Here is a 26592-nt window from a genome sequence, read left to right as displayed (position 1 = left end):
TGCAGCACAACCAGGGGGTCCCTGACACCAAAAACACCCCAGAGGGGCAGGGACCCCCATCCTGGGGGGGCCTGAGGGGCTGGGACCTCCATCTTGGGGGTCCCAATGTGGTGTAGGAATCCCAAGGGCTCAGGACCCCCATCCCAGGAGGGTGTAGAAGTCCTCAGGGATCTGGGATGCCCATCCTGGGAGTACCACAGTGGTGTAGGAGACCCCAAGGGGCTGAGATTTCTGTCCTGGGACCCCCCAAAATGGTGTAGGATTGGAACCCCCATCCCAGGCTGGTGTAGGAGCCCTGAGGGGCTGGGATTCCCATCCCAGGGGATCCCAAAGAGCCGGGATGCCCATCCCAGGGTCCCAACGTGGTGTAGGAGAGCCGAGGGCCCAGGACCCCCATCCCAGGCTGGTGTAGGAAAGGGAACATCCATCCCATGGGTCCCAATGTAGCATAAGAGCCCTGAGGGGGTGGGATGTCCATCCTGGGGGTCCCAAAGGGTCAGGACACCCATCCTGTGGATCTGAAAGGGCCAGGACATCCATCCCAAGGATCCCAAATGACCAGCCCATCCATCCCAAGGGTCTTGAAGGGCCAGGATGTCCATTCCGAGGATCCCAAAGGGCAGGAACATCCATCCCCAGGGTCCTACTGTGGCAAACAAGACCCCAATGTCCCTGAGCTGTGTGGGCGGTGCCGGCGGTGCCTTTGGTGCCGCCTCCGCCGCTGCTCCAACCAATCCCAAAAAAACGAGCCAGCCTGGAAACAGCAGCAAATTCCAGCTCCTCCATTCTTCACTGTGCTGTTGTCACTTCTCCTGGCTCATATTCCAGTGGCAGCCAATTCCTGCCGGGATGGGGGTCCCTGCACCGGGCACGCCCCGGGCCCTCCAGAGCGCGCCGGCGCTGGCCGGGGTCAGACGTTGTTGTTCTCCGTGGAACTGTGGTTGCTCCGGCGGCCCTGGCAGTTCCTGTCGTTCAGGAGGCTCGTGGTCTCATCTGCAGGGGCCGAAGGCTCTGGTCTCTCCGGATTGTCGGGGCCCGGTCTGGGGGAGTTGTTGCTGTCAGGGGACTGGGGACAACTGTCCATGCGGGAGGCCGTGAGGCCGTTCAGGTACTCCTGGCGTGTGATCTGGGCCAGGGAAAAAACAGGGATGACGGAGGGATTCCTGCTGTTTCCCTGTCCCCATTCCAGGTGTTTCCCTGTCCCTGGTGTTTCCTTGTCCCCATCCTGGTGTTTCCCTGTCCTCCTTCCCAGTTTTTCCCTGTCCCCATTCCCACTGTTTCCCTGTTCCTGGTGTTTCCCTGTCCCCAGTGTTCCCCTGTCCCCATTCCTGCTGATCCTGTCCCCATCCCCACTGTTCTGTGCCCACCTTGACGAACTGGAGGTCGGTCAGTGCCCGGAGGCTGAAATCAGCCACGTACTGGTTCCCAGTCCCGCTGAGCTGGTTGGTGCTGCTGCTCACGGCCGACGAGATGGACTCGGAGCGCTCGTGGTTGCTCAGGGAGGCCGAGCGGGCCAGGCCGCTTCCACGGGATGGGGACCGGAATTCTGGGGGATCAGAGGGGTGGGGTAAGACCCCAGAGCCCCCGGAACTGGGAGGGGACTATGGAGCGCTGGGGAGCAGGCTGGGAGCTCAGCCCAGTCACAAGGGGCCAGGACACACATCCCAGGGCATCCCACAGCTGTCCCAGGGCATCCCAAGGGGGTGTAGGAGACCCAAGGGGTCAGGACACCCATCCTAGGACATCCCAAGGCGGTGCAGGAGCCATCTCATCCATGAGGCTCCCCGTGTGACTGCTCAAGGACCCCAAAGCTGGGGCAGTGGGATTCAGCCCAGGTGTCCCTGAGGACACACTGCCCAACCCAAGGGGCACCAACGGGGCTCGGAGCCTCCGGCATCTCCCACCTGCAGCCCTATCCCAGGGAGCATCCCGAGGGATCAGGGGCTTCTCACCAGATCCAGGAGGGGGGCTGAGGGCCATCACCCCGTAGTAGGTAAACGGTCCCGCCTCAAACTTCATGCACTCCTTGCCAGCCTCCACCTCCACCTTGCCCTGCCAGGCAGAGACATTCCATAATCCACATCCTTAAGGAATGAGACCCCTCCCCTCCCCACAGCATTCCCAGCAGAATGGAGGCCCCCAGGAACCCTCCAAACCTGCAGGATGAGGATGAAGTAGTCGGCAGGCTTGTTCTTGCAGTAGAGGTAGTGCTGGGGGGATTTCTTGTCCTCCTCGTTGAACTTAAGCTCCTGGATGACGTCAGAATATCCAAGGAGCCGCAGCAGGATCTTCTCTGACATGAGGGTAGGGCTGAAAAGTGGCACCTCTGGGAGAGGGAAAAGGGGTCATACACGGTTTTTGTCCTTCCAGGGGCAGGTGCAACCTCCCTATCCCTTGGGATGGTGCCTGGGATGGAATGGGCTCCAGCAACAGCTCCCTCCGGGAGAACCCACGGATCCAGCTCCAGGTCCCCAGCAAGGGCATTCCCTTGGGAACAGGATCATCCTGGAGTTGCTCCCCCCGGAGGTCCCCAGCTTTGGGAATAGGATCATCCTGGAGGTCCCCAGCAAAGCCATCCCCAGCCTTGGGAACAAGATCATCCCAGAGGTCCCCACCCAGATCATCCCAGGGGGACAGGGCCCTGTCAGAGGCAGGTCTGGCATTCCCAAACCTCATCCCTTCCCATTTGGGGGGGGAAGGGAAAACAGAGCAAAGGAAAGCAGGACAAGACCCATCATTTCTCCGTGAGATGGTTGGAGCAACTCCTTGGAGTCTCCAGGGCCAGAGCTGGCATGGGGGACATCGGGACACACCGAGCCCATCCCGGGTTTCCCTGAGCCACAGGGAGCTCCCCCTTCCCAGAACTCACCAGTCAGGAGGAACCTGTGGGCAGCCAAGAGGAGCTGAGGGGATACCTTGACCTTTTGCTCGCTGACGGGGTCCTTGAAGGCCGAGAAGTCCCTCCTGTTCTTCTGGTTGGTCACGCGCTTCCGGCTGCGGTTGTCGACTGTGGGGGGCAGGAGTCAGCTCTGGGGGGGATGGCAGGACCCCTGGCACGGGGTGGAGGGAGGATCGGTCCAGAGTGGGTGGGAACAGCCCATGGGGGAACAGGAGCAGCCCATGGGGGGACAGGATCTCCCCATGGAAGGACAGGATGATGGGAACAGGGGGAGCCCCAATACCTACTGTAGGTGTCAGACTCATCCAGGATCTCGGACTTGATGATCTCCTCGATCACATCCTCCAGGGTCACCAGCCCCAGCACCTCGTAGAAGGGATCCCCCTCCCCCTCGTTGTTCACCTTCTGCACAATGGCCAGGTGGGATTTCCCTATGGATAGACAGAGATGTTGGAATGGGAGACACCTCAACACCCTGGGATGTCCCTGGGCCCGGCCCTTCCCTCCCCAGAGCAATAAACCAGTTCAAATCTAACAATAAACCAATTAAAACCTAAACATTAAACCAGTTCAAATCTAACAATAAACCAGTTAAAACCTAAACCAGTTCAAATCTAAACAAGCCCTTGGGCCGGGCTTGGCTCCCAGGGTAATGACACTAATTAAGCCCAGGATGGTGATTAAGGCTGGGACTGAGGCACCCTCCAAGCTGAAGTACCTGGGAGCTGCCTTGGGATATGGGATTGGCCAAGGGCATCCCAGGGGATGGGATGACACAAGAGCAACCATGTCACCACCACCACGGCCACCAGGAATTGTGTTTCACCCAGAATTCCTTTCCCAAATTCTCTGGCAGCTCTTCCAAGCTGATCCTATCCCAGAGGAAACACTCTGGACACCTGGTGTCCACCCGATCCCAGGGTCAAAACACCCCAGGGAACAGAGCCAAGAGCCCTGGCCAGCAGCAGTAATGTCCTTCCAGGCAGGAAAACCTTCCAGTCCTGGATTTAGGGCTCCCTTCATCCCATTCCAGAAGGATTCCAGCTAAATCCCAACCACTGAAAGTGCATCATCCTGCCCCAGTTGCTCCATGGAATGGAGTTTCTCCTGCTTTGTCCCAAAATCCCACAAAACCAGCAGAAAAAATTCCTAGGATGTTTCCACTTCCACATGGAAAACTGGTATCCTTATCCTGGGGAAACTGGGGCTTGGAGAGGGCAACATTCCCTCCCTGACCTCAGTGCATCCCAAAATAAAGGCACTTTTACCTTCTCAAGGCCTACACGGGGTGTCCCACTTGTGTCCTGCTCCGGCATTATTCCAAACCTGCCCTTCCTGACTCTCTCCACTACTTAATTTTAGAGCTACAGGCCCCTCATCACTCAGGGAAAGGGGAATTTTAGGGAAGGGCACCACACAGATCTCCTTTTTCTCCCCCTCTGGCCACGCTCCCTCCAAAGCTGGAAAAAGGTGGTGCCTGAAGGGGTGGGAATGCCCAAAAATTGTTGTTTGGGTCATTAACCCCCCTTTATGGCCCTGTTTGATGCCTGGGTGGGGCGTGCTGGGGACAGGTGACGGGATTGGGGCTGGCCCAGGTGAGTCAGGAGCTGCTCCCTGTGGGATAAGCAGGGCAGGGAGCGGCCCCGGCACAGCAAACACAGCCCGGGGAGCCCAAACCCACAGGCAAAGGGCACCTGGATGGGCATCACCGGGGAGTGATGGATACTGGGACCCCCTTTGGGGCTCCCCACAGGAACAGGGAGCTCCCCATGGGGTGTTCTTGGAATCCTGGAATGGTTGGGAGGGAACTCAAAGGCCGTCCAGTGCCATGGGCAGGGACACCTTCCACTCTCCTGGGTTGCTCCAAGCCCTGTCCAACCTGGCCTTGGACACTTCCAGGGATGGGGCAGTCACAGCTTCTCTGTGAATTCCATCCCAGCCCCTCCCCAACCTCACAGGGAAGAATTCCTTCCCAATAACCCACCTAAATTCCTCCTTTGTCCTGTCCCTCCATCCCTTACTCGAAGTCCCTCTCCAGGTCTTGGAGCCCCTTTAGACTCTGGAAGGGGCTCTAAGGTCCCACTGGAGCCTTCTCTTCTCCAGGCTGGACATTCCCAGCTCACCCAGCCTGTCTCCATAGGCAAGTTCCCCACTTAAAAGCCTCACACCAAGAGGAGAAAGTTGGGAAGAGGCCAGACATGGATGTGGAAACTGTCACCCCAAGGCCAGTGACTGTGACAACAGGGAGAGTTTTGGCTGCCAAGCCCCACAATTAGCACAACTAGTTAATTATTCCCTCTGGATGCACCTCTCGTGCCTGATCCAGGGGGATGAGGCAGATCCTCACCATGGAGCTGAACCATGAGGAATGTGTGGGGCTCAGCTCCAAACCAGCCCCACAAATTCCCTTCTCCTGACCCGGCAGTGGAAAAATAAGAGCCCTGGGTGTTATGGGCGGCTTTGAGCCCGGAAGGAACGTGGTTAAATCCCTTAATCAGGATCCAACGAGGGAAAGCTGCTGCCAGGAGCGGGGATAACTCCAGATCCGGCAGCAACTCTGCTCCCATGTCCTGCTTTTTGGAGCTGGACTGGGGTGGGACAGCCCTGGAGAGCCAGGCTTGGATGTGCCAGCTCCCAAAGCCTCACCCAGGCTCCAGGAGCGATTAGGATCCCCAAATCCGTGCATGATCTCCCTCCAGCTGGCAGGAACCAGCGACCCCTCTACCTTTTTTGAACTCCTCCAGCATGGCATCGAGCTTGGTGTCATGGAACACAACGTGCACAGGGTGGTTGTAAAACTTGGTGATGGTCTTGAGGGCAGTGCAGTCATCAGGGTCCACGAAGGCCAGGTCCTGCACGTAGAGGATGTCCATGATGTTCGCCCTGTCGCCCTCGTAGACGGGGATCCGGGTGTACCCGCTCTGCATAATCTCAGACATAGTGTTGAAGTCCAGGACGGCATCGCTGCTGATCATAAAGCAGTTGGGCAACGGGGTCATCACGTCCTCCACCGTCTTGGTGCGCAGCTCCAGCGCACCCTGGATCATGTTCAGTTCCTCCTTGACCAGATCATTGAAAGACTCCGTCACCTTCAGCATCTCCAGGAACCTCTCCCGGTTGTAAACGGTGCTGATCTCCTGGCCCAGGATGCAGTCCAGTAGTCTGCTGATGGGGTAGGACAGGGGCAGCGTGAGCAGCATGAAAAACTTGGTCACCAGAATGGTCTTGGCACCCACAGCCAGCCCATGCCGGGAGCACAACGCCTGGGGAACAATCTCCCCGAGGATCACGATCCCCACGGTCGAGGCCACCACGGCGCCTACGCCGGAGCCAGTCAGGTCATCCAGAAGGATGGTGAGGGTCGTGTTGACCAACACGTTGCCCAACAGCAGCGAACAGAGCAGGTAGTTTCCTTTCTTCCGTATGGGGCTGATCCTGCGGGCATAGCGCCGCTCCTTCTCCGAGCCACAGTTCTGCAGGATGCGGAGCTCGATGGGGTCGAGTGCCATCAGCCCCAGGTTCAGCCCGCTGAACATCCCGGACAGCCCCAGCAACGCGGCGATGAGAATCACCTGCAGCCACAGCGGCAGCAGGGACTTCTTCTCTTCCAGGACCACCACCTGCCCATCGGGCCCCTGGTGCGGCAGCCAGGGCTGGTCAGGCCGGCGCTGCGAGCACAGCACGTAGGCCTTGGCTTTCTCGTGCTTGCGCAGGGGCAGCACCCGCAGCCACAGCAGCGCCGAGGTGTCGCGGGGCTCGGTGGGGCCGGGCCGCACCAGCAGGTCTGCGAGCGCTCCCCCACGTCTCGTTCACGCCGGATGGCATCCGCCTCAGCTCGGCGAAGGCCACACGCTCCGCGGCTCCGGCCCAACCCCAGCCCGTAGAGCCGGAGCAGGGCCTCGCTGCCCTCCGTGAGCCGGATGGGCCCCGGAGCCACCCCGGCCACGGGCTCGGGAGGCTTCGTGCTGCCTTCCAGCCGCAGCCCCAGCACTACGGTGTCGAGAGCGGGCGTGGCGAGGGCGGGCTGCGGCAGGAGGAGGAGAAGGAGGACCGGCGGAAGGAAGAACCCCGTGGGCAGCGGGGCCCCCGCGGAGGGACCGGAGCTCCCGGGGCCGCCCCCGGCAGGGCTCCCGCAGCCGCTTGCTGCCCGCCATGTTGGACACTGGCGGGACCGGCGCGAGGAGGGGGCGGACACGGCGCGATGACATCATAGGGGGCGGGACTATCGACACGCCCCATGGGGAGCAAATAGGAAGACCACGCCCATTTTGCGGCGTGACGCAAAAGGACACGCCTCCATAGGAGATCACACAGCGACACGCCCCGTTCGTGACGCCTGCACATGGACACGCCCCTGCGGGTCAATTATAGGGATACGCCCCCCATGGTGACGTCACGCAGCGCGACACTCTCCCCGGGCAGCAGCGACTCCGGTCACGTACCCTGAGGGAGGAAAGATGCGGGGATGAGCCCCCGCTGTGACGTCACGAACAGAGACACGCCCCCTCGGGGAATTGCTAGAGGGACACGCCTCGGTTGAGACGTCCCACACAAGACCACGCCCTCTCGTGGAGTAACTCTCGGTCACGCCCCCGATGACGTCGGCCAGAACGCCACGCCCCTGCTCGGGGAGCCACACGACTGACCACGCCCCCCACACGGCACGTGCTGGGTCACCCCTCTGGAATGACGTTATTTGCTCAAACCACGCCCCCGAAGGCGGGAGAAGGTGGCACTAGAAGCTGCAGTGGGCACTAGGACCTGGAGGGGGGAGGGTGCATTAGGACTCGGGATAGGGTGGCACTAGAGCCTGGAGGAGGTCACAAGGAGCTGGTGGGAGAATAGCACATGGGAGGGTACTAGGGCCTCTGGGGTGGGGGCACAGGGACCTGGAGGGGAGTGGCACAAGGTTCTGGGGCGAGTGGGAGCATTAGGACCGGGGGGGGGGGGGGATAGGAGCCCGGGGCTGCAGGTCCACATACTTCCCGCTTTCAGGCGCCCAAACTCATTACCCCACTGCCAGCGCGCGCTCCCGCCCTCCCAATGACAGACCGCCCTCTCCACAACATCTCGCTGAAACGCCCAGTGGCGGGGCACATTGGCTCGGGGAGCCATCGGCCGCACGGGGATGGGGGGGGGGGGGGGCGGCGGAGGGAAGATGGCGGCGGTGGAACGGTGGCGGGCCGGGAATGGCTTGCTGGCCCCTGCTGCTTGGGGCTCGGCGGGTCCGGCCGAGCAGACCGGAGAGCACTCAAAAGCGGAGCACTTCGCTGTCCAAGCCTACAGGGTGAGAGGCGGGCGGGTGGTGAGCGGTGTCACGGTGCCCGGTGCTCGTACCGACGATGCGTGGTAGGGCCCGCAGGTGTGGGCTCGGTCCAGTCTCGGGGCTGTGGACCATGCTGGGCACGCCATGGTCCATGACCGGTCACCGCTACCCTGACGTGCAGAGCAAGCAAGGAGCGTGTGGGAAGCGCGTGGTGAGCGAGGCGCGCGCGGGGCATCGGGATGGGGGGGAGGGAGGGAGGGGAGAGGGTCGGGACCGGGGGGACTCAGGGATGGAGTGTTGAGGGCTGGGGGAGAGGGTCGGGATCGAGACAGGAGGGGGCCGGGATTGGGGGTGACACGTTATGGGATCAGAGGAGAGGACTGAGATTGGGACAGGAGAGGGTCGGGACTAGGGGGACTCGGGGATGGAGTGGGGAGGGCTGGGTGAGAGGGCTGGGACACAGCAGACATCGAAATGACGGAATGATGGATATTGGTGAAGGAACAAGGAATGATGGATTTTGGTGAGAGAAAGGGGGAATGAGGGCATGTGGAGTGTTGAGATGGGCAGGGAATGGCATGGACAGTTCCTGTTGTCCCCTCACTGTTGGCAGGAGAGACCCCCTAAATTCCCATTTTTTCCCTCTTTTCCAGCCCTGTTACCTGCGGGATTGGGAGATGCAGGTGCACTTCAAAATCCATGGACAAGGCAAGAAGAACCTGAACGGGGATGGCTTTGCCATCTGGTACACCAAGGACAGGATGCAGCCGGGTAAAATCCCATGGGAAGGGGTCAGAGCAAACCTTGGATGGGCCTTGGAGCAATCTGGATTCATGGAAAAGATCCCTGACTGTGGCAGGGGTGGGACTGGATGGTTCTTAGGGTCTTGTCCAAGCCAAACCCAATCCATGACGATAAGGAACAAACCCTGCCTGGCATTCCCAGCCTCATCCCAAGGTCTCTCCTTCCTCCTAGGACCTGTGTTTGGAAGCAAGGATAACTTCCTCGGCCTGGGAGTGTTTGTGGACACTTATCCAAACGAGGAGAAACAGCAGGAGGTGAGCAGAGAGGGAGGAATGGGATGGATTACACCAAGGGTATGGACACAGCTTTTCTTTGGAATCATAAATTCAACTCAGCTCCTGCTCTTCCTCCTTCCTCTGCTTTTCTACAGGGTTGGATTTAGTTCCTGGTGAGGGAACATGGGAGAAGCTGGGGGTGGTTTTGTGGGAAGCTTTTTCCCAGAAGAAGGGATTTTAGGGCAGGAAGAGCTGAGTTGATGGAGCTGTGCTTGTGCTGGGAATTCTGCTGTTGGGGGCTGCACCAAGAGTAGGGGCTGAGTAAACTTTGAGTAAGGGCTGAGGAGCCTTTCCCTATTCTCAGGCGCCTCTTGGAAAGGTCTAAAGGGCCTCGTGTTCCTGATGTTGTTTGGGGTTTAGTGGTGTCATTCCCATGGAAAAGTAAGTGCAGAGGTGGATAAACCTGGACTGTTCCCACCCTGTTATAGAATCATGGAATCCTGGAATGGTTTGGGTTGGAAGGGACCTTAAAGCCCATCTAGTGCCACCCCTACCATGAGCAGGGACACCTTCCTTTAGCCCAGGTTGCTCCAAGCCCTGTCCAACCTGGCCTTGGACACTTCCAGGAATCCAGGAGCATCCACAGCTTCTCTGGGCAACCTGTTGCTGGAAACTTCCATCCCTCCAAACCCAAAGTTGGGTCTTTTCTCATTTCCAATTCCTCCTAAAAACCAGGTGATACTCTAACCCAATACTGATATTTTATGACCTTGAGTAACTCTCAGCTTTTATCACAATCCCCAAACCCACTGGCTCCGAGGCAGGGATGGACTTTGTGCTGGGAAAAGCCTTTCCAAGCTGCTGGATTAGCAAAGTGTTGGATGTATCTTTGGATTTGTAGAGTGGCAGCTCTGCTTTTATGGGATAAAGTGGCACACAACAGGTCTTAGTTAGAGGGAATAACTAGTGGAATGTGGGTGACATAGAGCAGGAGCCGGAAGGGGGTCAAGCACCAAGAAAAACTGTTTCTGTGGGTTCCGAGCTGCTCATTCCCACTTTTGCAAGGACAAAAAAAAGGATTTTATTCTCGAGGGAAGCTTGGTTGGGATTCCCTGTGGGGCTGTGGGGGTTCAAGGAGCGACTCCATCTGTGGTCTTGCGACTCCATCTTGCCTCCTGGCGCCGCTTCCATGCCGTATATCCTGGGATTTGGCACTGACACCCCCCCCCCATGCTCCCAGTCCTGGGAAGGCAGGAGGTGCTCCAGGAGGAGGTTTCCCAGGATGCAGGGCCCTGCTGGACTCTGCCCTGTGACCGTGTTGCTCTGTGCTCTCTCTTGCTTTGCGCTCATTCCGGAGGGCAGGCTCAGAAGAGGAGGTACAGCCCAGGAAACCAGGTACTGGCTCCTGCTCCTCAGGGTTCCAGGGCAAGGAATTCCCTCCCAAGGGCTCCAGGAATCCCTGTGGGAGCCGGGAGGGACTGCATGGAATGTGTGCTCCATCCAGGATCTCTGGGAGCTGAGGCTGAGCCTTGGGGATGGAGTGGGGTCATGGTGGTGTCTTGTGGAGCAGATTTTTTGGGAGTGAAGGAGTTTGGGGCTAGGGATGGAGCAGGGTCATGTTGGTGTCTTGTTGAGCAGATTATTTGGGATGGAGGAGTTTGGGGTTAGGGATGGAGCAGGGTTGTGATGGTGTTGTGTGGAGAAGGTTATTTGGGATAAAGGAATTTGATTGGGGTGGAGTTCAGGGTCAGGGGTGGAGCAGGACTATGCTGATGATTGTTGAGGCAGATTCTTGGGGATTGAAGGAATTTGGGGTCAGGGGTGGAGTGGAATCATGTTGAGGCAGATGGTTGAGGTGGAGTTCGGGGTCAGGGATGGAGCAGCGTAGTCCTGATGTCTTGTGGAGCAGATCCTTGGGGTTGAACAAGTTCAGGTCCAGGGGGCTGCTGCGACTCTTGCCTTTGGAGATGCTCCGGGGTCCAGACTCCCTTGTCAGACCCCAAACTCACTCCCTGTCCCCCTGGCAGCGGGTGTTCCCCTACATCTCAGCCATGGTGAACAATGGCTCCCTGACCTACGACCACGACCGGGACGGACGCCCCACGGAGCTGGGGGGCTGCACGGCCATGGTGAGGAACTTGCCCCACGACACCTTCCTGGTCATCCGCTACGTCAAGAGGAGGCTCACGGTGAGTGCTGCCCATGATGCCTAAAACCAGCACTTAAATAAACCCCCCAAAACTCAATTTGTGAGTTTTAGAAGGTAGCATTTCCTTTTATTATGCCAAATATAATATATGTAATATTTATATATTATTACATCGATATGTTAATATATTAATTTTACGAGAGTCTAATTTCCTCCAAAGCATGCATGCAGTTACCAAAGCCTCTTGCTTTTATTTAGTTATTTATTTTGTTTATTATTTAGTTAATTTAGTTAATTAGTTAATTTATTATTTAGTTAGTTATTTAGTTTATTTAGTTAGTTAATTTAGTTAATATATTATTTAGTTACCTGATTAATAATTTAAAGCATTACCTAATACTGTTACACCCACTTCCAAAACCATCCCTCTCATAGTACCATCTTTGCTCCACCCCTGACACGCCTCCTGAATTTGAGTCGGAGGTCTCAAAGACCCTTGATCTTCCACTTCCTTGTCTCCTTTGGCACAGTGTCAGCCTTCTGGAAGGGTTTCAAGGCTTCTAAATAGCTACGACTGCTTATATCAAGTGTTATGTGTCTTTCTCAGCACATTTTTACAGACAGAGAACTCTCCTCCTCATTAAAATCCCTCATCTGTTGAAATTCTTAACAAAGAACGTAAAAACAGTGTTTGTAGAATTCTTGTTCGAAGGCACCAACAAGTTACACCAAAACTTATAGGATATAGATTTGAAGGCATCACCCACCTGGGGGGGTTGCCCAGGGGGGTCCCCATGGGGCTCAGGGAGGTGTTTGTCCCACAGGTATTGATCGACATCGATGGGAAGCACGAGTGGAGGGACTGCATCGACGTGCCGGGCGTGCACCTGCCCCGAGGGTACTACTTTGGGACGTCCTCGGTCACCGGGGACCTGTCAGGTACTGCCAGGGGAGTCCAGGTAGGATTCCCTAAAGGCTATGGCAGATCTGGGGAGCTGCAGGGCCTTATGGAAGCATTTGAGGGCCTTTCCCTTCTTTGGGGAGCTTTCCCTGCTTTGAGGAACTTTCCCTTCTGTGAGTTTTCCATGGCATTCCAGCCCCTGGCCAGAGCTTTGGGAATGGGTGACCCCTCAGGACACCTCAGTTTTCCCTCTCCTTCCAGACAACCATGACATCATCTCACTGAAGCTGTACCAGCTCACAGTGGAGCGAACACCGGAGGAGGAAAAGCGGGACAGGGAGGTGTTCCTGCCTGTTGTGGACAACCTGAAACTGCCTGGAAGTGAGTGAGAACCTCTGGCTTCACGGTGGGGAAGGTGGGACGAGGAGGGATTTGGGGACACTTGGAGCTGGGGAGGAAAAAGGAACTTTGATTTTCGGGGTCCCCACCGTAAGGGTCCATCTGCCAGTCTGGGATGGGAGGGAGGTAGGTCGTGTCCCATCCTGAAATTCCACCATGAGTTCCTGGTTTGCCCCAGGGTCTCAGGGCCCAAAAACTTTGGGGAGCTGAACCCCTAGGGGTGTGGGATGGTGAAAACATCTGGAGCGGGGAAATCTCTGCTAATTTTGGGGCTCTCTGAGGTATCATGGAGTTTTCCCTCCCTCCTCTCCCAGTGGAAGCACCTCTGGAGCCCATGAGTGGCCTGGCCCTGTTCCTCATCGTGTTCTTCTCGCTGGTGGCCCTCGTCTTCGCCATCGTCATCGGCATCATTGTCTACAACAAGTGGCAGGAGCAGAGCCGGAAACATTTCTACTGACCTGGGAAACACCCGGGATGGCCTACTCCTGGGCTTTGCCGGCCACATCCCAACTCCCACCCATCCCAGACTGGCCTGATGAACAGACCCTCGTGGTGGAGACCACGAAATCCCAGCGGGAGCAGCCACTGTTCACCTGAGGGCTCCAGAGCTGCTGCACGGATCCCGGTGGGAGTGGATGTGCCATGGAGGGGGAGCTGAGTCCTGAGGGGGCTTTGCTGGGAATGGCTCCGGAAGGGGGGGTTTAGGGAGCCCTAGCACAGGGGCTGTGACACCCCAGGAGCCATGGGAGCCATGGGAGCATGTCAGTCCTCACTGGATTCCTGCTGGAGCCCCTCATCCCAAGTGATGTCAGTGCCAGGAGAGACTTTCCAAGCTCTTCATCCCACTCTGACTGCTTCCCACGTGGAGACCAGCCTGCTTTGCCTTGTTGGAACCCCCGACCTGCCCCTCTGGGTGCTGAGTTTTGGTGTTTGGAGCCAGATGCTGGTGGTTCTCCAGCAGTTTTCCCAGCGGGATGAATTGGGAAGCTGCGTGGCTGCAACCCCCTCCCCACATCTCCTGCCGCATTCCTGCTGCCTCCTGCATGTCGTGTCCTGGCTCCAGGACTCACTGCATCCTGGAACCCTCCAGGGAGGGGATTCCCAAGCTTCTGGAATTGATTCCTAAGCCTCTGGAGGTGATTCCTGAGCCAGAGCTCCTGCTGCCTGCAGGGAGTCGGGGTTGTTCCTACCTCAGTGACTGTTTTGGGCAGGGATTTCTCTGGAGGGTCCCTCACCCCTGGACACCCAATAGTCCCCAGAGAGACCCAGGAGAGGGAAATGCTGGATCAGTGGGGACTCTGGCTCTGGGAATATGAAGATGGCAGCTCCCTCCTCGCCGGGATCCAGGGGATCCAAACCAAATCCTGTGGTTTTCCAGGACATTCCCACCCAGGACAGATCCTGGGGGGGGTCTCAGCGGTACCTGGGCCAGGGGAGGACACCCGTGGCTGGTGGTTTTTCAGGTCACTGGGGGCAGTGGGAGCTGTTTTCCAAGTGCCCAATGGGAGGTTGTGGTGTGGAAGGAGAGTTTTCCTGGTGTTTTGCCTCATTTTTGCCTGATCAGGATGGAATTTTGTGGCCTCTGGAGCTGTAACTGGTGTCTTGGAATAAACATTGGAGGGTGTGTGTGATGTCACCGTGGTCCTTGTCACTGCCGAGGCCCCTGGATGTGGCAATTCCCTCCCAAATTATCTCCCTGAGTGCCAGAGTGAATTGTGAGCTGTGTCCTGGTGCCATGGGGCTCCCCAGAGTCATGGAATCATGGAATGGTTTGGGTTGGAAGGGATCTTGAAAGCCCATCCAGTCCCACCCCCTGCCATGGGCAGGGACACCTTCCATCATCCCAGGTTGCTCCAAGCCCCATCCAACCTGGCCTTGGATGCTGCCAGGGGTCCAGGGGCAGCCACAGCTTCTCTGGGCAACCTGTGCCAGTGTTCCAACCTCCCGTGAACACACGAGATGGCTTCATGAGATGGACATCAGGAGGAATTTCTTCCTGGAAAGGGTGATCAGGTGTTGGAAGGGGCTGCCCAGGGAGGTGGTGGGGTCCCCATCCCTGGAGGTATCCAGGGAACGACTGGAGGTGGCACTCAGTGCTCTGGTCTGGGTGACAAGGTGGGAATCGGTCACAAGTTGGACTTGATGATCCCAGAGCTCTTTTCCAACCTCAGGGATTCTAGGATTCTGTGATAAGTGGAGCAGCTCTGGCTGCTCCTCTTCCTCCTCTTTCTCCTCCTCCCAGGCGGCCTTTGCCGGTGCGGGCGGTGCCGGGGCACCCCCGGCGTTGGGTGACACCCCTCATAGCCCAACCCAGGACCGGAAAATCAGGGTGATCGTACCCGGAGGTCCCCCCTGGGGGGGTCTCTCGGAGCGGATTCTCCGCCCCCCGCTCTTCCCCCACCCCGGCCGTTATCGCACGCGCAGCGCGCGCCGCCGTTCAAACCGCGGGGCGGTCACGCGCTGATTGGCCGGCGGGGGCGGGCGGACTGCGCGCTGATTTGGCCCCTGGGGCGCGCGCGCCGCGGGGAGGGTGGCCGCGGCCATGGCGGTGGCGGGGCCCAGGGCCGCGTTTGATCGCGGGGCGGTCCCGGTTCGATTGCCGCCGGGACTGGGGTTCGGACCCGCTCGATCCCTCTCCGAGGAACGATGACCGCCCGCACCCCGCGCTGCGCCGCCGCAGCCTCTCCGGCCCCGCGGGCCCTGGGCAGCGCCGGCACCCCGTGCTGGCCGAGTTGCCCGGCCAACGACGATGAGGCGCGAACGGCGGCAGCGCCGGCGCTCCAGGGCCGCCGACTCCTCGCTGGGCCTCGGCTCCCCGCGCCCAGGTACGGTCGGTGCTGCCTGACAGGAGGGTGGAGCCGCGGGGGGGTCGGACTCTTCTCCCAGGACAAGAGGGCACAGTCTCAAGCTGCGCTAGAGCAGGTTTAGGTTGGACATTAGGAAGAAATTCTTTACAGAAGCAGTGATCAGACATTGGAATGGGCTGCCCAGGGAGGTGGTGGAGTCGCCGTCCCTAGAGGTGCTTAAGAAGAGACTGGATGTGGCACTCGGTGCCGTGGTCTGCGTGACAAGGTGGTGTTGGGTCACAGGTTGGATTTGATGATCTCAGAGATCTTTTCCAACCTCACTGATGCTGTGATTCTGAGCCCCGCGACCCCTCCGTGTGTCCCGCAGGCAGGAGGGCTGGCAGCTCCCGCAGTGGAGCAACGTGCAGATCTCGGAGCACTACAGCACCTGCATCCGCCTCTCCACGGAAAACGTGAGTCCCGGGGCATCGGAACCGGTCCTTAAATATTCACTCTGAGGTTAAACCCCCCTGGCTGCAAGGTTGGAGGGGGATTTAAAAGCCTTGGGCCTTGCATGGTTATTCATGTGTTGCCTTAAGAGACCGCAGAAAAAAAGGACTTCAGCCAATTTAGTGGATAAGACAAGATAAAGAGAGTAGGTCCTTTAATTTCAGGCCTGAGGCCCAGTGAATACATATGACACGCCTGCCGTGTCCACGGGTTTCCACAATTTAGGGTATTATCTCAACCAATCCCAGATCTGTCCGCCCCCCAGATCCTCTTCCCGGCACACCCCTTTGGAAATTGAGGCAGGGGGCTCTGGGACCCCCTCTTCCTTGTCTTCATCTTCCTCAAAGCACATCCAGTCCTTGGAGCTCCTCCAAAGTTCTGGGCTTGAAGGTCGTTGTGTCTGTGGAGTATCTTGTTCAAGCCAGGGTGCAGATGTTCTTAAACAGAATGAAGGCCTACCTTGAGGGAAGTCTAAACGTGCTAACAGAATTCAGAGGGGTTGATATGGAATGGGGAAACAGGGTTGGGTAAATGTGTAAACTACTGTGCTAAAGGGTGAGCTAACTACAGCTACATTAAAATCTACATTCACTACACAGCTACTTCTAAAATCTACAAAAGTTAAGAAAACCAAAAAGCTCTGAGGCATCATATGGAATCACAGGATGGGTCAGTGGGTCCAACCTTGCTGCTCCCGCAGGGCCTTCCCAGAGCACATGGAACAGGATTGTGTCCAAGTGGTTCTGGAATATCTCAAATTACAGTGACATATTCACAGTTTGTCCTAGAAAGGCACAAGTCACAGAACCACAGAAATACAGAATGTCTAAGGTTGGAAGGGACCAAGGACTCACTGCTGGTCAGGGAGGACCTGTCCACGAGGACCCTCAAGTCCCCCCCCAGCCTGTGCTGCTGCCTGGGGTTGTTCCTCCCCAGGTGCAGGACCTGCATTTGCCCTATTGAATTTCAGAAGGTTCTTCTCTGCCTGTCTCTCCACTGTCCTCCTATTCCTCTTCCCTGGGCCAACCATGGGCCTGTTGGTGCCCTCCCATCACTAACACACCTTACAGCCCATGTCCCCTTGGCCCTGCCCTAAACCCCCCCCTGAGCTGGGGGTCCAGGCAGGGTGAGGGGTGTCCTTGGCCCAGGGATTGGTCCCAAGCTGCGCTTTGTTCCAGAAAATCACCTCGAGAAACGCCTTTGGTTTACATCTCATCGACTACATGACCGAGATCCTGAAGCAGAAGAACTCTGAGCTCACCAGCTTCAAGGTGAGAGGAGTTTATTTCCATCTGGTGCTTTATTTCCAACTGGATTTAACCCAGCTAATATCAACCCTCAAATAATGCTCAGGTAGCTGAGCCTGTTACTGCCACCAAAAATACCTGGGAGAGGCAGCACATTCACTTGTTGCAGGAGTTTAAGGCTGTGAATAATCCTTTTGTACCACAGAAATTAATGTCTGAATTCTCTCAGTTATGGTCCTTCTAAAGGAAATCTTGCTTAAAAGTAAGGTTTGTTAATATTGAGTGTTAAAACTAGGAAAGAAATAAGGCTGGAAAAGAAAGGAAGTTAGTGCTGGTCTGATTTTGATCTAGGAATGGATCAGAATAAGGACTTGCCAAGGAAAAGACAAACTTTAATAGTTGACTGATGCTGGGAGGGAAAACTGGGTTCTTGGATGAAGGAATAAATGGCTGAACTTTTGATGTGGCCTCAAGGAACCTCTGAACGAGCTGGTTGTGTTTGATGGGATGAAGAAAGGCTGGGAAAGGCTGCACAGGATTTTATTGGGGGATTTTCCACCTTCCAGGGGGGAGTCTGTGATCAAAAAAGGAACTTGGTATCTCCTGTTTCTTCACCTCTGGAGTTCATAATCTGGGAAAATAGAACGATACCAATGGGGTGACCCTAAAAAAAGGCATGAAGGGGAAGTGGAGGAGAGAGTTTTGCTTCTCCCCATTGCTTAATCTTGGCAACTTTTTAAGCATTTTTCTGTGTGATCCCAAAAGATGAATCAAACTGTGGGGAAAACACACCCTGGCTCCTGCTGGGGGGCCATTAGCTTTTAGAATAAATCCTTTTCCAGCTGTTCACAGTTTTTCTTGTGATGCAGAGCATTCAGGAGCTCAGTCTTGTATCTTATAGATGAGACTTTTCCCTTTCCACCTGAGAATTCCCTGTCCCTGCTGTCAGGTTGCAGCTGGAACGTTGGATGCCAGTGCCAAGATCTACTCTGTGCGTGTGGACACGGTCTATGCAGACACCTACAAAGTCCTTGGGGGCTTGGGCAAGGACTCAGCACCTGCCAAGGGCCTGGACAGCCCAGGGGAAGGTGGGCAATTCCCTCATTTTCCTGTTAAGCTGCTGCTTTTCCACCTGGGAACAAAAGGAACCTCAGTGCTCAGGGAATTTCAAAGCGCTTTAGAATTAATTTTTCAAGGTCTGGGAGGTCCCAAATTGATTTCCCCGGGTGCTTCTTTAGGGAGGGTTGGGATGAGAATCTGCATCTGTTGCTCAGTCCTGAATTCAGTGGTTTAGTTCAGGGATTTAGATTTAGACACAAACCGCAGTTGGTCTGATCTGAACCAGTAACAGTGAAGGGCCTCATGCTTTGCTGTCCTTTGCTTTGAAATAAATGTGCCAAACAGAGTCAATTTGTGGCCAAATAGAGGCAATTTGTGACCAAGTAGAGTTGATAAAAAGCAAAATAGCATCCAGGCAGTGAAACATTGATGGTTTATGCTAATAAATCACTGACTGAGCAACTTCATTGTGTATTTGTTGTACAAATTGAACTCAAAGTTGTTCTATCCCTCCTTGGGGTATTTTAGCAAGTTTTTTAAGTGTCATTTGTTCTTCTTTCCCTTTCAGAAGACAGTTCAGCTCCTGAGGCCGTCAAGAAAGTTCAGCCAAAGAAAAAACAGTCCTTCAAAACCATCGAGCAGAATTTGAACAACATCAATGTGTCAGAGGCCAATCGCAGGTGGAAGGTGGGTTTTGGGGGAGGCTGCTGGAGCAGCTGTGTGTGGGAGAAAGGGGGTTGTCACCTCATCTTCCTCATCTCTGTTTTTCTTCTTTTTCATTCCTCTCTTGGGCTCTGACAGTCATGTACATGTCTGGATTGTGCTGCTACAGCAGAGTTGTGTCCAGTCAGGTCTGAAAGGGAGCTGGGAGGACTCTTTCCTTACTGAAAAAGATCATGAATTATGGGATGGTTTGGGTGGGAAGGGATCTTAAAGATCAACCAATTCCACCCTCTGCCATGGGTAGGGACACCTTCCACTAGCCCAGGTTGCTCCAAACCCTGTCCTACCTGATCTTGGACACTTCCAGGGATGGGGAGGAGATGTTTGGGGTCATTTTTCACTTCCCTCCACACCTGCAGGTGGATCCCATGTTCCAGAAAGCAGCAGCATCCTTTGATGAATGCAGCACTGCTGGGATTTTCCTCACTCGTCTGCGCTCCCAGAACTTCCACAGCGAGCTCCAGTTTGAGTCCAGGATTGTCCCTCTCCCTTCCTCGGAGATTCTCTCACTGCCAAACTCAGATCCCGTGAAAATGATGGGTTTAAAGTGTGAGTGTTGGGCCCATCTGGACCTTTCCATGCTTTTCATCTCCCAAGTGAGCTCATTTTAGTCTCAGTTGCCTTGAGCTGTGCTTTGGTCACTGCTTGGCTGTCCTGGGGCACCAGTGCTCTGATCCTGGCCCAGCTGGGAGCAGCTGCTGGAAAACCAGGACCTCTGTAGGTTTTAGAACTTGACCTGTCACTCAACCTCTGGCACATCTGGCACAGCAGATGTTGGTCTGAGCTTTGCAGGACTTGGGATTAGTGCTCCAGGTTAAGGACTGACCTTCTCAGAGTGTGTTGAGCCTGGATATAGAACCAGCCCCAGCTGCTCTGACAAGATTCCCAGAGTTATGCCCACCCTGGAGTTAGGGTGGGAACTGAAATATCGCTTATAAATGAGCTCTGCATAGAAGAAGAGCTGCCAACATACATGACTTTAATTAATTAAGAAATCATGCCTGGCACTAGTTTTAGCTGCTGGTTTTGGATCCTGAGTCTAATCCCTCCCCAATGCCCTCCCTGTCTCCAGCCCTGCTGGCTCAGTGTGTTGAGAAACGTCCCATCTGCTCTTCCCTGGCTGGTTTCCAGTTCACAAAGTGGGATGAGGAGTCCCATGAGGAGGTAGGTTGGATGGCTCTGTGCTGGGTGGGATAACTGGGCCAGGTGGGATACCTGAGTTCTCACCTCCGAGATACACAGGGGGAGGTTGTGCTGCAGGGCTGCTGCTATCCTGCTTTTTCATGGAATCACAGAATCCCAGACTGGTTTGGGTTGGAAGGGACCTTAAAGCCCATCCAGTCCCAACCCCTGCCATGGGCAGGGACACCTTTCACTAGACCAGGTTGCTCCATCCCTGTCCAACCTGGCCTTGGACACTCCCAGGGATGGGGTAGCCACAGCTTCTCTGGGAATTCCATCCCTGCTCCTCACCACCCTCCCAGGGAAGAATCCCTTCCCAATATCCTGTCTAAATCCACCCTCCTTCAGCTCAAGGCCATTAAGCTGAAGCTTCCTCAGCTTCAAATACCTTCCTGAGTTCCTTCTTCTCTCAGTCAGTGTTGGCCCTGCTGGATAAATTTAAGAAGAGTGAGCACGTGTTTGACCCCAATGCGGAGGTGGAGAGTGATGGGGAGGGCTGTGCTCCCCTCCTGCCAGAGGATGACTTCCACTCAGATTCCCCTGGGAGCAGAGCAGCAAAAAAGCTTGGGGATATCACAGATAACATCAACTCCTTTGGAACAATCAGCCAGAACCAGAGCAAGAGGTGAGTGCTCACTGAAAATCCATAGCTTTGCTTTGATGGCAACTCACAACTTTTGGCAGCTCTCTGGAGAATCTTTTGTTCCCTGCTTCCTCCTCCAGTTCTGGGTAAATCCAGGGATGTGTTATGGGAATATCTCTGCCTTCCAAGGGGATCTTTGTCAAATCCACCTCTTTTTTGCAGCAGCCTCACAGATTTAAGACATTGCAACACCCCCAGCTCTGGTTAAAGACCAGGAGTCCTTCCCTGCTGGCACAGTGAACGGGAAACGGCTGTCAGAGCTGCCCTGGGTATTCAATGCCCTCAGGAGTGCCAAAGGAATGGTTTCACTGAGTGCACATATGCTCTTTCCAGGACTGACGGGACTCTTTTTGGAGAGGGAGATGTTGAGACCATGTGCCTTCACCTCTCCATGAATCCAGGGGAATATTCCTACTTCAGTCCCCGCACTCTGTCCATGTGGGCTGGCCCCCAGCACTGGCGCTTCAAACCCCGCCACACATGTAGGTATTTGGGGACAGCAGCTGCTGCCAGGTCCTGCTCACCCCAGAGATCAGGGAATCATGGAATGAGTTGGGCGGGAAGGGAGCTCAAAGCCCATCCAACTCCATGGGCAGGGACACCTTCCACCAGACCAGGTTGCTCCAAGCCCCATCCAACCTGGCTTTGGACACTTCCAGGGATGGGGCAGCCACAGCTTCTCTAGGAATTCCATCCCAGTCTCTCACAGGGAGGAATTCCTTCCCAATATCCCATCTAAACCCACCCTCCTTCAGCTTAAGGCCATTAAGACTAAATTAGACTTTCTGCTTGCATAAAAAAATGCTGATCCCTGTAAAACATGAAGGTGACAACAACACATTGCTTTCCCAAAACAAAGGGTGGGATCCATCCTTGTGGGTGGATCTGTGTGGAGCAGATGCTCAGGTTGGGAGTGAGCTGCTTGTCCTGGCTCTGTCACCAAGCACTGACACTTCCCTTCCTTTCTGCAGCCAATGCCAACTCTGAAAAGGAGACCAGGAAAAGGAATGTAAAGAAAGTGTTTGAGCTGGACTTTGATGAGAATGTTGACTTTGAGGCCTATTTCCGTAAGACCAAGGTACCTGCTGAGTTCCTGCCTCTTCCTGCTCTCCATTTTGCTGGATTCTTCCTGGTTTACACCCTTCCTGGTTTACACCTGGTTTACACCTAGGTGTCCAGGGTGCTGAATGGAAGCTACTGGATGCACCAGCTGAACCCATTGTGGAATTCCTCCTTGGAGGCATCCCAGACCTTGCCCCCTTTTAGACAAAGACCTGTGTTCAAAGCACTTATTTGTGCATGAAAAGCTCCTGCCTGATGGCATCTTCCACCCCTTTCCCAGGCATCTGTAACTCTGGCCAAATCCATCCTGGAAAGAGAGAATGTGAGAAGCACCACGCTCCCCACAGACTTCACCTATAACCCTCAGAACATGCTCCAGCTGTTCCTCAAACCACTTGTTAAGGTAAGAGCCTTCTCTGAAGTCCTCTCAGCAATAACTCCAGGCTCAAAATCTCCAAAATTCTTGAAATCCTGGGAGTCTTTTGGAATGCTCCTCAGGGTTGGAGATGGGCCAGTGTGTGACATGGAGCTGACCCACTGTGGATGCTGAGGCTGTTGCAGGGGGTTGCTGGAGGTGTGTGAGGAGGAAGAAGAGCTAGAAGGGGATGAAGGAACATGACACAGGCATTGCTTGGCGAAATATTTAGTATTTTTCCTTCCCTGGTCTGTCCCTGTAGCTCAACAGGACATCGGAGCCGGTCACCCCCTTGGAGAACGAAGCTGAGATTGGGGACTATGACTACAACAACCCCAATGACACCTCCAACTTCTGCCCTGCCCTGCAGGTAAAGAGCAAGAAGGTCTTTTTTCTGTTTGATACATGATGGGAATGATTTAGGGATAATCCATGTCCAGAATTAATTACTAGTGAAAAGGAAGTGGAGCTGCAGAGTCTCTGTGCCCATTCCATCCCCTCACTGACATTACCTGAACTCTGCCTTTGGTGTTTGCACCTGCTGCAGAAACCCCATTCCAGGCCCTGAAGTGGGAATAAATTCCATGTCTCACCTCTGCACTGAGCTCTGCACAGGGAGTTTTCCTCCCAGCCCTTCCAAGCTCCGGTTGAAGTTGATTTCTCTTAAAGCTTCAGCTTTCTGCCAGGTGGTGCTTGTCACAAGTCCTGGCTGGTCCCATTCTGGCAGCAGAGCCCTCCTCTCCTTGTTTTTCCATGTATTATGGGATCCCAGAATGGTTTGGGTGGGAAGGGACCCTAAAGCCCATCCAGTTCCACCCCCTGCCATGGGCAGGGACGCCTTCCTCTTCACCAGTTGCTCCAGCCTGGCCTTGGACACTGCCAGGGATGGGGCAGCCACAGCTCCTCTGGGAATTCCATCCCAGCCCCTCCCACACCCTCCCAGCGAAGAATCCCTTCCCAATATCCCATCTCAACCCACTCCCTGTCAGTTCAAATCCATTGAACCAACAGTTTAAACCCAAGTATTTCAGCTGCCTCTGGGGTGGGGCTGATGTGAGAGTCTGAGACCCCCAGTGCTGCTGGTGGGATGGAGCTGGAGCTGCCAGAAATGGGCAAGAACATGGAATGGCTTGGGTTGGAAGGGACTTTAAAGCTCATCCAGTGCCACCCCCTGCCAGGGGCAGGGACACCTTCCACTATCCCAGCTTGCTCCAAGCCCCGTCCAACCTGACCTTGGACACTCCCAGAACGCAGGACAGGATTTTGATATTCTTCTCTCTTGATTCAGCCTTAGAGAGGCTGAATAAGACCCTGTTCTGTGGGGAATGTGGGCAGGAATTGCCACCGTGGAGAGGCTCCTCAGGGATGTCTCTGGGTGGTGTCACTGCTGTGTCTCCTGTCCAGGTGGCAGACAGTGACGATGACAATAACCCTTCTGAGTTCCTGGGTCAGACAGAGGAGTTCAATCCCCAGGGGCTGCAGCTCAACAGGGTGGACGTCACCACGTACGGGGAGCTGAACCTCATCGCTGAGCCCCAGAAGGTGAGCACTGGGAGGACACTGGGGGCTGCTCCCAACACTCAGAAATTTTTGAATTTCTAAAAATTAAAAGCTGTTTAAATTAAAAGTTAAAATTATAAGTTTCTTAAAATTAAAAGACAGAACTAGTTGGTTCTGTGATTCTGTCAAAGTTTCTTAAAATTGAAAGTTTCTTAAAATTAAATATTTCTTAAAATTAAACATTTCTTGAAAGTTGTCTCAGGATTAGAGATTCCGAGACAGCTTTCCCTGGTGCAGGATCTCCTGGGTTTGCTGCTGGATACTTTATTCCCAGCTGATCCTTCATGTAAGAAGAGGGAATCAAAGGCCATTCCCAAGGGAACCATGCCTTGGTTATCCCTGTGATCCCAATGATCTCCACTTAGCCTGCCTGTCCTTCCCTCAGATCAATAAAATTGAAATTCAATATGCAAAGACTGCCAAGAAAATGGACATGAGGAGGCTGAAGGAAAACATGTGGCAGCTGTTGACTGATGGGCAGAAGAAAGGGACAGTGGGAGAGGTGAGTGCAGGAGGAGCTGGATTCCTCAAGAAGTGTCCTGAGGGAATTGTGCAGGTTTATCAGCAATCCCTTTCTTGTTCCCATGGGTTGGTGGTAAAGACAGACCAAGTGTGACTTGCAGGGGATTGTATCTGGATTTTGGGGAGCAAAATTTGTCTCTGATTTTTGCTGAGTAGGTAGAAGATGCCGAGAAAGAGAAGGACGCGTCAGTGGTGGCAGGAGAGAAGAAGCTGAGCAACATCACAGAGGACCTGCTGCTCAGGTAGAGACTCTAAACCAGGTTGGACTGAAGATAGGACAGACTTTAGTGAAGTTTGGGCAAGAACAGCCCCCTCTGTGTCTGTCACAGCCCTTCTCTTGCTCTAGGTTTTCCTGGGGGAGCTGTGGGTTCATCCAGCTCAGCAGTGGAAGGGGAAAGTGGAAAAAAGCAGATCCCTAGGGAGGAGCTGATCTCTGTGCTCTGTCCATCCTAATCTTGGTCTCCCTTCTCTTCCATAGGCTTCCTGCTGCCATGGCAACCAACCTGTCCGTGCCCTTGGCCTTCATGTGCCTCCTGCACTTGGCAAACGAGAAGGTGAGTGCACACCTGGGGCAGGGCCACTTCCTAAATCAGGATTTGTGGACTTTTCCCATGCCCACAGTGGACACTGATGGGCTGGGAACACCAGCATTCCCAGCTGGTTGCTCTCAGTCCTTCCCTGTCCTTGGGTCTGGCAGCACTTTGCTCCTCAGAGTTGTTTCAAGTGTTGTGAGTGTTCCAAGTTCCCAGTCGTGGAATAGAATCCCAGAATTATTGAGGTTGGAAAAGACCTCCAAGATCACAGAGTCCAGTCTTTGACTGATCTCCACCATCCCAACCAGCCCAGAGCACTGAGTGCCACCACCAAGTGAGGTGTTCCTTTGACACCTCCAGGGATGGAGACTCCACCACCTCCCTGGGCAGCCCCTTCCAATGCCTGACAACCTATTCCACGGAAAAATTTCAACCTGAACCTCCCCTGGCACAGCTTGAGGCCTTGTCCTCCTGTCCCTTGTTCCCTGGAGAAGAGTCCAACCCCAAAAAGCAACAGCCCTGGCCTTGCTGAGGAGGAGCTGGAGTTGTTCTGAACCTTCATCCTGTGGGGGTTTTATGCCTTCAGACTCCGAGGGGTACAGTCTGGCTTTGTCAAACTCAGCTTTCCCTTTGTATTATTCCCAGAATCTGAAGCTGGAGGGCACAGAGGACATGTCTGATGTCCTGGTGACACAAGACAACTGAGCCACATGTGGAGCAGCCCCCTGGAATGACCCCAGGCTGGAGCTCAGTGTCCCAGCTCTGGACTCTCATCAGTGGCAGATGTTTCTCCTCCCAGCTGAGAAATCCCACTGGTCTCTGCACCTCAGGAAGGCTTTTAAGTCAGGGATGTCCCACTTGACCACAGGACCTGCACAGATGGTTGTGGCTCAGCCTTCCTGGCTCCTGCCATCTCTGATCCATCAGCTTTTCCTGGAATGGGTAGTGGAGTTCCTCCATTTCACTGTGAACCACCAGTGCCTACAGCAACAGGTTCTTCTGTGTGTGTCCCAAAAGGTTCCTCTGTCTGTCTCAAAAGGTTCCTCTGTGTGTCCTTCCCTGTCTGTTATTAGTTTTTGGACTGACTGTTACTCCTATCTCCAGTTCCTCCCACAGTCCTGTTCACCCCATGAAAGGATTTACCTTTTACACTGTGTTTAAAGATAATAAATTGCTCCACACTGTGCAGATGGGCCTTTGAAGGAGTCTCCAAACCAGAAGGGGTTAAAATAACACAGGAGGGTTGGGGGCAGAAGGGCTGGGGCAGCTCCCTAAAAAAGGGGGTCCAGGAGTCATTGGGATCATGTGGCTGGATCACCAGCCTCGACCACTCCTCCAGTACCCAAACAATGGGAGCAGGACCAGCCTGGAGATGGTGACCAGGGTCAACCAAGAGCTGAGATCACCAGGGATGTTCCTGGTGCTGAGGCAGGTCCAGGATCAAGCTGGGAAGTCGGTCTGGAGGTCGTGTTTGGGTCCAGGTTCCACGTGCCAGACTGGAGCTGGAGCTGCAGCTCCCTGCCAGCACCAAGGGCATCACCTCACAGGGGGAGGATTCATTCCAGCCCCAAAGTCCCCCCAAATCCCTGGAGATAAGGAACCCTCTCCCTGCAGCCAAAGTGATGCTGGTCCTGCCAGAGCTGCCAAATCTATCACAGACCCAGAAGCTGGGCTTGCAGGTTTGGGCTATTTTCCCCTTCTTTTCCATTTCCTTTTC

At 55.0% G+C, this 26592-nt stretch overlaps 3 protein-coding genes across 4 annotated transcripts; 2 read left to right on the top strand and 1 right to left on the bottom strand.

Moving 5' to 3' along the window:
- Positions 1–6: 6 nt before the first annotated feature.
- CNNM4 (cyclin and CBS domain divalent metal cation transport mediator 4) lies at positions 7–8014 on the bottom strand. Its single transcript, XM_029964966.1, is given in 10 exon segments — positions 7–1126; positions 1368–1546; positions 1953–2052; positions 2157–2326; positions 2870–3007; positions 3187–3330; positions 5625–6688; positions 6690–6764; positions 6766–7061; positions 7952–8014. Coding segments are annotated over 10 exon segments (2445 nt in total). The 3' UTR covers positions 7–910.
- Positions 8015–8799: 785 nt separating this feature from the next.
- Positions 8800–14269, top strand: LMAN2L (lectin, mannose binding 2 like). 2 transcript variants are annotated; one of them, XM_018085797.1, is made up of 7 exons: positions 8800–8936; positions 9141–9223; positions 10547–10579; positions 11212–11373; positions 12158–12272; positions 12496–12615; positions 12948–14269. In XM_018085797.1, the coding sequence occupies exons 1-7, from the start codon at positions 8843–8845 to the stop codon at positions 13088–13090; spliced, it is 750 nt and encodes a 249-aa protein (XP_017941286.1). In that variant the 5' UTR covers positions 8800–8842; the 3' UTR covers positions 13091–14269. The 2 variants fall into 2 exon arrangements, with proteins under 2 accessions (XP_017941286.1, XP_017941287.1); XM_018085798.1 differs by lacking the exon at positions 10547–10579.
- A 1517-nt stretch (positions 14270–15786) lies between these two features.
- Positions 15787–26063, top strand: NCAPH (non-SMC condensin I complex subunit H). The gene is made up of 16 exons (XM_008929169.3): positions 15787–15892; positions 17108–17200; positions 18126–18264; positions 18804–18922; positions 19318–19507; positions 20031–20122; positions 20554–20765; positions 21117–21265; positions 21755–21861; positions 22126–22248; positions 22523–22630; positions 23665–23802; positions 24206–24322; positions 24499–24584; positions 24821–24896; positions 25521–26063. Exons 2-16 carry the CDS (start codon positions 17153–17155, stop codon positions 25578–25580), a joined length of 1764 nt encoding a protein of 587 aa, XP_008927417.1. The 5' UTR covers positions 15787–15892; positions 17108–17152; the 3' UTR covers positions 25581–26063.
- The last annotated feature ends 529 nt before the right edge of the window (positions 26064–26592 follow it).

The sequence above is a fragment of the Manacus vitellinus genome, unplaced genomic scaffold (genome assembly GCF_001715985.3).
Source record: "Manacus vitellinus isolate BGI_N305 unplaced genomic scaffold, ASM171598v3 scaffold_87_pilon, whole genome shotgun sequence".
NCBI classification, from domain to species: domain Eukaryota; kingdom Metazoa; phylum Chordata; class Aves; order Passeriformes; family Pipridae; genus Manacus; species Manacus vitellinus.
This window is presented reverse-complemented; position numbering and strand designations above follow the sequence as displayed.